The sequence below is a fragment of the Myotis daubentonii genome, chromosome 13 (assembly GCF_963259705.1).
Source record: "Myotis daubentonii chromosome 13, mMyoDau2.1, whole genome shotgun sequence".
NCBI lineage: Eukaryota > Metazoa > Chordata > Mammalia > Chiroptera > Vespertilionidae > Myotis > Myotis daubentonii.
The window spans coordinates 1,390,240-1,402,184 of NC_081852.1; the positions used below are offsets into that span (position 1 = coordinate 1,390,240).

Below are 11,945 nucleotides of genomic sequence, written 5' to 3' on the forward strand. Positions count from 1 at the left end.
AATCCCAAACAAGAGGAATCCAAAGAGTGTTGGGATCCAACCCCTGCAGGTCCAGGGGTTCCCAAAGGTGTTGATGGGGTCGGCGAAGAAGGAATGACATGGAGACAGCATTCAGTTAATCAGCAGCCTAGTCAGGTTCTCCAGCCAGGATCTCCAGCCAGGTTCTGTGTTTTATTGTCTTGTTACATCTGTATTTATACCAGCTGATTTTTTAAAAAATATATTTTATTGAATTTTTACAGAGAGGAAAGGAGAGAGATAGAGAGTTAGAAACATTGATGAGAGAGAAACATCAATCAGATCAGCCGTCTTCTGCACACTCCCCCACTGGGGATGTGCCCGCAACCAAGGTACATGCCCTTGACCAGAATCAAACCTAGGACCCTTGAGTCCACAGGCTGACGCTCTATCCACTGAGTCAAACCGGCCAGGGCTACCAGTTGATTTTAATCCTATCAATTTCTATTCCAAAGGTTAGGGCATTTCTCATCTCCTTTCCAGGGAATAAAGATTATGTAGCTTAAACATGATTGTTCTTAGATAGAGTAATTAACTACCCACCTGGCACTTATTTAAGAGGTTTTATTCCCTCCCTAACTTCAGGGCAAAATCCCTACCTGGGGAAACAACCTTTCTCGGGGAGTTGACCTTGGTGAAAACACACAGCCCCAAGAAGGGGAGCAAACATATGAAGAAGAGTATGTCATATACACCAGGTCCCTGCAGCGACTGTGTCAAGCAGCAAGGACGGAGCAGCTTCTGGTAAAAGAGGACCACACCAAGACACATCATAATTAAAATGCCAAGAGCTAAAGACAAAGAGACTTTTTTTCTTTTTTCTGTTGGATATGACCTTTATTGAGCTTATCCACTGGAGTGGAAATAATGTCTGTACAAAACCAAATGTTTGTTACTATAACTTCTGCATCACAATTAAAATCCAAACAGTTTTTTAAAAGCAGTCAACTCAATCAAAACCACTACTTCAGAATCAAGGTTCTTTGAAGCCAAAGTAACACTTAAATACGGTTACAACTCGAATGCAGAAATGTGGTTGGTTGGAAAGCTAATTAAACTTGCGACTTGCTCAAATAGAATTACACAAAGGCAAACTTGTGTTTTCCACAGAGATACAGTCCACTGGAATCACCAACACTAGACAGCTGTTAGGGTGTTTAGAGTCCTGAGATGATAAGAAATCCAGGCATCCTTCAGACAGTCTTCTGTTGTCCTTTCTTCCCAATCAGAGATTGGCGGATGTGTGGAATAACACCGCCACCAGCAATTGTAGCCTTGATGAGAGAATCCAATTCTTCATCTCCACGAATAGCAAGTTGCAAATGACAAGGGGTAATACGCTTTACCTGTAAGTCTTTTGATGCATTGCCTGCCAATTCAAGTACCTCTGCCGTGAGGTACTCCAGAATGGCTACGCTGTACACAGCAGCGGTAGCGCCTACACGTCCATGGCTGGTCATCCCAGATTTCAGGTGTCGATGAATACGGCCCACCGGAAATAACAAGCCGGCTCTCTGCGAGCAGGAAAACCGCCTTTGTCTTGGCCTCTCCGGAGTCTTTCCCAAACTTACCGCCAGCCATGTCGATTTCTGCTGAAGCTCAAGCGAGCAGGGCAGAGAAAGGAAGAGCCAGACACCCAGCAAGATCCCAGCACTGACTCACTGGCACCGCTATTCAAACTGCGCTGTCGCCCCCTTTCCCTGCTCCTTTTAAGGGCAGAATGTTGCCTCATCCAAATACTCGGATTGCTCAGTCCCCCAATGGCTGCCGCCCACCCTTGGGATGTGTGTCCTTGAGGCTTCAGCCAATGAGCAAGCGCAGAGGAGGCTGGAGGGGCGGCGCTTCACAGCCCAAGCCACTATTAGGACCTGGGAAAGGAGGGAGGAGAAGGGAGGAGAAGGGAAGGATGGGAACTGGGAGGAGAAGGGCACCAGGGTGGGAGGCAGACACAGAGCCAAGAGAGAGCTTCAAAGCAGCAAGAGAAAGCAGTCAGTTGCCTACAAGGGAATGCCCACACAACTGTCAGCTGATTTCTCAACTAAAACTTTGCAGGCCAGAAGGGAGTGGCAAGAAATATTCAAAGTGATGAGTAGCAAGAACCTACAACCAAGATTACTCTACCCAGCAAAGCTATCATTTAGAATCAAAGGTTAGATAAAGAGCTTCACAGACAAAAATAAGCTAAGGAGTTCATCACCACCAAACCAGTATTATGTGAAATTTGAAGGGTATTCTTTAAGAAGAGGAAGAAGAAGAAAAAGACAAAAATTATTAACAAAATTTTATCGGAGAGGTGACCTTGGTGAAAACACATAGCGCCAAGAAGGGGAGCAAACATATTAAGAACAGTATGCCATATACGCCAGGTCCCTTGAAACATATGCTGTGCAAATGTTTCTTCCCTGCAGCGACTGTGTCAAGCAGCAAAAATGGACAAGCTTCTGGCAAATTCTCCCTTTTTTTATTTTTTAAATGACAGTGCATTTAAGTCCCACAGTATTGCCTTGAAATCTGTTACAGCAAATCTTTTCCAAGAGTGTCTTGGCCTTTTGCTCTTTCATACAATTGTAGAATTTGGCTTTTCCATGTTCACACACCTGAAGAAAGGGGACCCTTGTATTTCTAAAAGACACTGGAGGAAACATTCTTAGAAACACTGCCCAGTGAAATGTATCTCACCTCCTAGATCAAAGGTAACCATTCACATTCTACCGTCCACTGGCTTCAAGCTTATTTTCCTTAACCCAATCTCATAAAAAATCAGTTTAAGTATGACCTTGAACTTAGACAGCCCAACCAGTAATCACACATAGTTTATCCATTTTTCACCACAAGTACCCTATAAGTAAGTGATAGCGAACCTTCTGAGCTCAGCATGTAAACATTTTGAAAAACCCTAACTTAACTCTGGTGCCGGGTCACATATAGAAATATTCAATTTTTAAAATATTTGCAACCATAGTAAAAAAAAGATTTATTTTTTTGATATTCATTTTATATATTTAAATGCCATTTAACAAAGAAAAATCAACCAAAAATATGTATAACGTGAACAAAAGCAGAAACAGGTTCATACTTGGTGCACTTCAAGGCCAAGCAGGCACCACTAACTTCATCTGTTAGCCCATTTCTTATGTTCGTTGTAATATTATTTAATGCTGAGAACAAAGTCTCACAAAAATATGTTGATGAAAAAATTCTTAGCAAAGCGATTGCTAGATTTTTTTATTTCGCTAAAAGTGTCAGGCACTCTGTTTGAAGCACTCAAAATTCCTTGTTCATAGTTGCACTCTTCTTCCTTATTCAAACGAATAATGAACCTGCAATCAAAGAATTAGCAGACAAACTTCAGCACCAAAAAAGTCACTAGTTTCTAGTTTTCATACCATTTGATTATCATTGTTTTTATTATTATTTTTTCCTAAATGTACATTGTTTTTCTGTATTTGTTCATTTTATACATATTTTTGGTTGATTTTTCTTTGTTAAATGGCATTTAAATACATAAAATGAATATCAAAAAAATAAATCTTTTTTTTTACTCTGGTTGCAAATATATAAAAATGAATATTTCTATATGTGACATGCCACCAGAGTTAAGTTAAGGTTTTTCAAAATTTTGAAAAGCTGAGCTCAAAAGGTTCACCATCACTGCCTTATAGGGTACTTGTGGTGAAAAATGGATAAACTATGTGTGATTACTGATTGGGCTGTCTAAGTTCAAGGTCATACTTAAACTGATTTTTTATGAGATTGGGTTAAGGAAAATAAGCTTGAAGCCAGTGGACGGTAGAATGTGAATGGTTACCTTTGATCTAGGGGGTGAGATACATTTCACTGGGCAGTGTTTCTAAGAATGTTTCCTCCAGTGTCTTTTAGAAATAACAATGGTCCCCTTTCTTCAGGTGTGTGAACATGAAAAGCCAAATTCTACAATTGTATGAAAGAGCAAAAGGCCAAGTCACTCTTGCAAAAGATTTGCTGTAACAGATTTCAAGGCAATACTGTGGGACTTAAATACACTGTCATTTAAAAAATAAAAAAAGGGAGAATTTGCCAGAAGCTTGTCCATTTTTGCTGCTTGACACAGTCGCTGCAGGGAAGAAACATCTGCACAGTATATGTTTCAAGGGACCTGGCGTACATGGCATACTGTTCTTAATATGTTTGCTCCCCTTCTTGGTGCTATATGTTTTCACCAAGGTCACCTCTCCAAGAAAGGTTGTTTCCCCAGATAGGGATTTTCCCCTGAAGTTAGGGAGGGAAATAGGCAGGTAGTTAATCACTTTAACTAAACAATCACGCTTAAGCTACATAATCTTTACTCCCTGGAATGGAGATAAGAAACCACCTAACCATTGGAAGAGAAATTGATAGGACTAAAATCAACTGGTATAAATACAGATGTTACAAGACAATCAAACACAGAACTTTGCTGGAGATCCAGGCTAGAGAACCTGGCTGGGCTGCTGATCAACTGAACACTGTCTCCGTGTCATTCCTTCTTCGCCAACTGCATCCGCACCTTTGGGAACCCCTGGACCTGCTGGGGTTGGACCCCAACAATTGGCACCCGAACAAGTAACTGGCCTTGTTCTCCACCTTTTGCTTTTGGTTCTTCTGACGCTGCCCGGCTCTCGTCAGCCTCCGGCACGCTTTCTCCTTGAGACCGAGCACCATGCCTCCAATTAAATTGCAGAGTTCTGATGGAGAGATATTTGAAGTTGATGTTGAAATTGCCAAACAATCTGTGACTATCAAGACCATGTTAGAAGATTTGGGAATGGATGATGAAGGCGATGATGACCCAGTTCCTCTACCAAATGTTAATGCAGCAACATTAAAAAAGGTCATTCCGTGGTGCACCCACCACAAGGATGACCCTCCACCTCCTGAGGATGATGAGAACAAAGAGAAGCGAGCAGATGATATTCCTGTTTGGGACCAAGAATTCCTCAAAGTTGACCAAGGAACACTCTTTGAACTAATTCTGGCTGCAAACTATTTAGACATCAAAGGTTTGCTTGATGTTACATGCAAGACTGTTGCCAATATGATCAAGGGGAAAACCCCCGAAGCGATTCGCAAGACTTTCCATATAAAAAATGACTTTACTGAGGAAGAGGAATCCCAGGTACGCAAAGAGAACCAGTGGTGTGAAGAGAAGTGAAAAGCTGTGCCCGACACTGTAACCCTGGAGGGATTGTTCCAGATACTAGTTGCACTGCTCTGTTTATAATTGTTAATATTAGGCAAACAGTAAAAAACAAACAAATAACAATTAAAATAAAAATTGTCTCCTCAGCCATGTCTACTCTGGTACTTCTGGGTGGATGTTGTCTGATTTCGTCCCTTTTCGGGCCTGGCCCAGGAGGAGGTGTGTGACCTTTCTCCCTATTAGGCCACCATTTGGCGGGTTGGGGGGGACTTTCTCCACTTTCATTTTTCCGTTATTAAAATGGTAAACACAACTTCCCACCAGAAATATTGTACTGATAAAGAGAGAAGAATGTTTGTGAACAATGTTGCACACTATTGACACTTACTAACTCCCCTCCGCCCCGGGTTTCAGAGCATGGTTTAATGCATTCATACATCAAAATTATTTTCAGAAACATGGAAAATCCTAAGTCACACTATGGATTTCCTCGCGATCCTTGCTGAAGGCTGGGGCTGTTCCAGATGCAGCAAAGGCTGAGATGGAACCTGTTGGCACCACCAGGCACCAGAGGGGTCTCAGGAGGGTCAATTTAATTAGTCATCCTTCTTAAACTTGCCATTGATGTAGGCTACCCAGTCTAGAATCAGCCTCCACTCAGTGGCCCACACTAGCCCCATGGTGCCCATGGTGCCCCATAGGCCCAGCATGGGAATCCAGTTCTTGGCCAGTTGGACATAGCAGGGGCCCAGGAACTTGCTCATTGTCTCATCGAGGTCTGATGTTCAGGGTGACCCAGGTGGACGCACAGCCTAGGCCCACAGAGATGCCACAGCCTGGGTCAACATTTCACGCGATATCTGGATTCCTGGGCTGCTGCGCACACAGATCCACTTAGTAAAACTTTTAAGAGCTTCACTTTCCTTCTCTTGCTGTGCTAGCTGGATGCTCATGTCCTTAACTGCTGAAGGGAAGGCCTGGACTGCCAGCAGCAAGGCTGGAGTCTGCCCTGAAGTCAAGTGGACTTTTTCAAAATGTTTAAACTCCACTACCTCTTGCCTAGCATTTCTAGAAAGTGCACTGCACCCCACCTTCCAAAGAACTTAGAACCAGAAGCAAAAGAAATAGCACAGGCAAGGGAGGCGGGGACACTGAGACAGTCACAAGGTTGAGAAGCTGTTATTACTGCCTCTCCATCACCTTGCTTTCATTGTGAATTACGTATACTCATGCTTGGTTTAAGTAGCATCTCTGTTACATTCGAATGGGTCTACATAGCTTTAAAGTGTAAACGTGCTTATATAAGTCCCTGGGACACAGTGATTCTTGGTTCTTAAAACGTATAAGACCATAGTAGTTTATCTTGCTAGAAAAGACCAAGGATGCTATGGAGGTCAAAGTAACTATTTACTTTTACAATAAAGCTCGTAGAAGATGAGGTTAAAATACGGTTGGACTTACGGGTATGACAGAACATCCTGCTATCATAAATTGATGTCAAGTTAGAAGTCTGATTGGTCTGGATGAGCCTTAATTAAAAAGAATTGTCACCCTAGCTGGTTAGGCTCATTGGATAGAACGTCGGCCTGCAGAATGAAGGGTCCCAGGTTCACTTCCAGTCAAGGACACATGCCTGGGTTGTGGACTTGGTCCCCAGCAGGGACATGCAGGAAGCAGCCAATCAATGATTCTCTCTCATCGTTGATGTTTTTATCTCTCTCCCTCTCCCTTCCTCTCTGAAATATATATATATATATATATATATATATATATATATATATATATATATATATATATATATATATATAAATAATTGTCTCAATGACCATTCAAGGCTTCAAGGCTTAGGAAGAATTTGGAAGTACACGGAGCTAACAGGAGTTTTGAGGAGAATAGAATGCTCTAGACAGGAAGGGAATGATCAGACTCGAGTCCTGGCTTGGTCACTAACTTGCTATGTAACCTGGATATGGCCCTCAGCTCCTCATAGACTCAAAGATCTGCAAGCTATAGGTAGGGGATTCTGAGGTTCACTCCTTTCTCAAGCACTTTTTGTGAAAGTTACATTCCTTTGAGTCTATTAAGACCCCTTGAGAAGAGGAGAATGCTATACTGAACATAGACTACTGGGTAAAAATGAGGTGTGGAAGACAGAGAATGGAAACCAAAATTAGCAAATGCAAAAAAAACCCCATAAAATATAAATAATTTTTTTAAATTTTTATTTATTTTTTAAAGTATTAGCGATGTCCCCTTCCCCTGCCCCACCCTGCCCCTCACCCCTATCTAGCCCTCACCATTGCCCCACCCCAGGCCTTCACCACACTATTGTCTGTGTCCATAGGCTATGTATATATGCATATAAGCTCCTGGTTCATCTCTCCCCACCCCACACCACCCTTCCCTCTATAATTCACCAGTCTGTTCTATGGTTCTATGTCTCTGGATCTATTTTGCTCATTAGATTCCACATATGAGTGAGATCATGTGATACTGGTCTTTCTCTGACTGGCTTATTTCGCTCAGCATAACACTCTCCAGGTCCCTCCATGTAGAAATACATTTTTTAAAATATATTTTATTGATTTTTAACAGAGAGGAAGGGAGAGAGATAGAGAGTTAGAAACATCGATGAGAGAGAAACATCGATCAGCTGCCTTCTGCACATCTCCTATTGGGGATGTGCCCGCAACCCAGGTACATGCCCTTGACCGGAATTGAACCTGGGACCTTTCAGTCCGCAAGCCGACGCTCTATCCACTGAGCCAAACCGGTTTCGGCTTTATGTTCTTCTTTCAACATGCCTTTATTTTTTATCTTTTTCCAGTATCGGAGGGAAAAAAAAAATCAACGAAGGAAGAAACTATATAAAGAATGTGGAATTTTTTGAACTTTTGTAAAAGCCAAAATAAGTTTCAGAAGATTCAGTAATTCACTTAAAAAAAAAACAACTAAATATTTTTTTCTAAAGAATTTTTTTAATAAGTTTTATTGATTTTCTACAGAGAGGAAAGGAGTGGGATAGAGAGTTAGAAACATCCATGAGAGAGAAACATTGATCAGCTACCTCCTGCACGCCCCCCACTGGCGATGTGCCCACAACCATGAACTCTTAATAATTGAAAGCACAGTCCCGTGAAAACGCCACCCGAAGTACCCGTATTTGTAAACATTACCAGTATTTTCGTCATTTCACAGCTTTCCACTGGAAACCTCCGTGATTGAATTCGACAGTAAATGTAGTTAAAATCTGTTTTCGTGTACTTGAGGTGTTTATTACACGTTCTTAATCATTTCTGGGCACTGTCATTGTGTATTTTAACAGTTTTAGCAAAATTAGACATTTTGCATAGAAATATTTACCGGAACCGTCACCATTTCAACTGATTCACACAAAACATGCCAAAGCCAAACCTCCTAAATTGTAAACATAAACACTATTCTCGCCATTCCAAGGCTTTAGACACCAATTCTGAGCTCTGTAAACATGAACTCTTAATAATTGAAAGCACAGAACCGTGAAAACGCCACCGGAAGTACCCGGACTTGTAAACATTAAGAGTATTTTCGTCATTCCACAGCTTTCCCCTGGAAACCTCCGTGATTGAATACGACATTAAATGTAGTAAGAATCTATTTACGTGTACTTGAGGTGTTTCTTCCATGTTTTTAATCATTTCTGGAAACTATCATTGTGTATTTTAACAGTTTTAGCAAAATGAGGCAGTTTGCTTAGAAGTATTTACTAGAACCGTCACCATTTTAACTGAATCACACACACAAAAAAACGCCGAACCCAATCCTCCTACATTGTAAACATAAACACTATTCTCCTCATTCCAAGGCTTTAGACACCTACTCTGAGCTCTGTAAAAATGAACTCTTAATAATTGAAAGCACAGTCCCGTGAAAACGCCACCCGAAGTACCCGGATTTATAAACTTTACCAGTATTTTCGTCATTTCACAGCTTTACAAGGGAAACGTCTGTAATTGAATTCGACAGTATATGTAGTAAGAATCTATTTACGTGTACTTGAGGTGTTTATTACACGTTCTTAATCATTTCTGGAACTCTCATTGTGTATTTTAACAGTTTTACCAAAATTAGGCAGTTTGCTTAGAAGTATTTACTAGAACCGTCACCATTTTAACTGACTAAAAAAAAAAAAAAAACGCCGAACCCAATCCTCCTTAATTGTAAACATAAACACTATTCTCGTCATTCCAAGGCTTTAGACACCAATTCTGAGCTCTGTAAACATGAACTCTTAATAATTGAAAGCACAGAACCATGAAAACGCCACCGGAAGTACCCGGACTTGTAAACATTCCCAGTATTTTCGTCATTCCACAGCTTTCCACGGGAAACCTCTGTGATTGAATTCGACAGTAAATGTAGTAAGAATCTATTTACGTGTACTTGAGGTGTTTATTACACGTTCTTAATCATTTCTGGGAACTCTCATTGTGTATTTTAACAGTTTTACCAAAATTAGGCAGTTTGCTGAGAAGTATTTACTAGAACCGTCACCATTTTAACTGATTCACACACAAAAACGCCGAACCCAATCCTCCTTAATTGTAAACATAAACACTATTCTCGTCATTCCAAGGCTTTACACACCAATTCTGAGCTCTGTAAACATGAACTCTTAATAATTGAAAGCACAGTCCCGTGAAAACGCCACCCGAAGTACCCGTATTTGTAAACATTACCAGTATTTTCGTCATTTCACAGCTTTCCACTGGAAACCTCCGTGATTGAATTCGACAGTAAATGTAGTTAAAATCTGTTTTCGTGTACTTGAGGTGTTTATTACACGTTCTTAATCATTTCTGGGCACTGTCATTGTGTATTTTAACAGTTTTAGCAAAATTAGACATTTTGCATAGAAATATTTACCGGAACCGTCACCATTTCAACTAATTCACACAAAACACGCCAAAGCCAAACCTCCTAAATTGTAAACATAAACACTATTCTCGCCATTCCAAGGCTTTAGACACCAATTCTGAGCTCTGTAAACATGAACTCTTAATAATTGAAAGCACAGAACCGTGAAAACGCCACCGGAAGTACCCGGACTTGTAAACATTACCAGTATTTTCGTCTTTCCACAGCTTTCCACGGGAAACCTCTGTGATTGAATTCGACAGTAAATGTAGTAAGAATCTGTTTACGTGTACTTGAAGTGTTTCTTCCATGTTTTTAATCATTTCTGGAAACTATCATTGTGTATTTTAACAGTTTTACCAAAATTAGGCAGTTTGCTGAGAAGTATTTACTAGAACCGTCACCATTTTAACTGACTAAAAAAAAAACAAAAACGCCGAACCCAATCCTCCTTAATTGTAAACATAAACACTATTCTCGTCATTCCAAGGCTTTAGACACCAATTCTGAGCTCTGTAAACATGAACTCTTAATAATTGAAAGCACAGAACCATGAAAACGCCACCGGAAGTACCCGGACTTGTAAACATTACCAGTATTTTCGTCATTCCACAGCTTTCCACGGGAAACCTCTGTGATTGAATTCGACAGTAAATGTAGTAAGAATCTATTTACGTGTACTTGAGGTGTTTATTACAGGTTCTTAATCATTTCTGGGAACTCTCATTGTGTATTTTAACAGTTTTACCAAAATTAGGCAGTTTGCTGAGAAGTATTTACTAGAACCGTCACCATTTTAACTGATTCACACACAAAAACGCCGAACCCAATCCTCCTTAATTGTAAACATAAACACTATTCTCGTCATTCCAAGGCTTTACACACCAATTCTGAGCTCTGTAAACATGAACTCTTAATAATTAAAAGCACAGTCCCGTGAAAACGCCACCCGAAGTACCTGTATTTGTAAACATTACCAGTATTTTCGTCATTTCACAGCTTTCCACTGGAAACCTCCGTGATTGAATTCGACAGTAAATGTAGTTAAAATCTGTTTTCGTGTACTTGAGGTGTTTATTACACGTTCTTAATCATTTCTGGGCACTGTCATTGTGTATTTTAACAGTTTTAGCAAAATTAGACATTTTGCATAGAAATATTTACCGGAACCGTCACCATTTCAACTGATTCACACAAAACACGCCAAAGCCAAACCTCCTAAATTGTAAACATAAACACTATTCTCGACATTCCAAGGCTTTAGACACCAATTCTGAGCTCTGTAAACATGAACTCTTAATAATTGAAAGCACAGAACCGTGAAAACGCCACCGGAAGTACCCGGACTTGTAAACATTAAGAGTATTTTCGTCATTTCACAGCTTTACACGGGAAACCTCTGTAATTGAATTCAACAGTATATGTAGTAAGAATCTATTTACGTGTACTTGAGGTGTTTCTTCCACGTTCTTAATCATTTCTGGGAACTCTCATTGTGTATTTTAACAGTTTTACCAAAATTAGGCAGTTTGCTTAGAAGTATTTACTAGAACCGTCACCATTTTAACTGACTAAAAAAAAAAAAAAAAACACCGAACCCAATCCTCCTATATTGTAAACATAAACACTATTCTCGTCATTCCAAGGCTTTAGACACATACTCTGAGCTCCCTAAACATGAACTCTTAATAATTGAAAGCACAGTCCCGTGAAAACGCCACCCGAAGTACCCGGATTTATAAACATTACCAGTATTTTCGTCATTTCACAGCTTTACACGGGAAACCTCTGTAATTGAATTCGACAGTATATGTAGTAAGAATCTATTTACGTGTACTTGAGGTGTTTATTACACGTTCTTAATCATTTCTGG

General features: G+C 40.3%; 2 protein-coding genes and 1 pseudogene across 2 annotated transcripts; 1 reads left to right on the forward strand and 2 right to left on the reverse strand.

The window, feature by feature from the left end:
- Nucleotides 1–1,012: 1,012 nt before the first annotated feature.
- LOC132214500 (histone H2A.Z-like) lies at nucleotides 1,013–1,718 on the reverse strand (annotated as a pseudogene).
- Nucleotides 1,719–4,625: 2,907 nt separating this feature from the next.
- On the forward strand, nucleotides 4,626–5,189 carry LOC132214501 (S-phase kinase-associated protein 1-like). Its single transcript, XM_059661886.1, has one exon. It carries the CDS (start codon nucleotides 4,697–4,699, stop codon nucleotides 5,186–5,188), a length of 492 nt encoding a protein of 163 aa, XP_059517869.1. The 5' UTR covers nucleotides 4,626–4,696; the 3' UTR covers nucleotide 5,189.
- Nucleotides 5,190–5,772: 583 nt separating this feature from the next.
- LOC132214502 (cytochrome b-c1 complex subunit 10-like) lies at nucleotides 5,773–5,940 on the reverse strand. Its single transcript, XM_059661888.1, has one exon. The coding sequence runs from the start codon at nucleotides 5,938–5,940 to the stop codon at nucleotides 5,773–5,775; it is 168 nt and encodes a 55-aa protein (XP_059517871.1).
- Between the last annotated feature and the right edge of the window lie 6,005 nt (nucleotides 5,941–11,945).

Bases quoted from the DNA above. Each gene is read 5' to 3' on its own strand.
- LOC132214501 (XM_059661886.1), top strand. From the start codon at position 4,697: ATGCCTCCAATTAAATTGCAGAGTTCTGATGGAGAGATATTTGAAGTT.
- LOC132214502 (XM_059661888.1), bottom strand. From the start codon at position 5,940: ATGAGCAAGTTCCTGGGCCCCTGCTATGTCCAACTGGCCAAGAACTGG.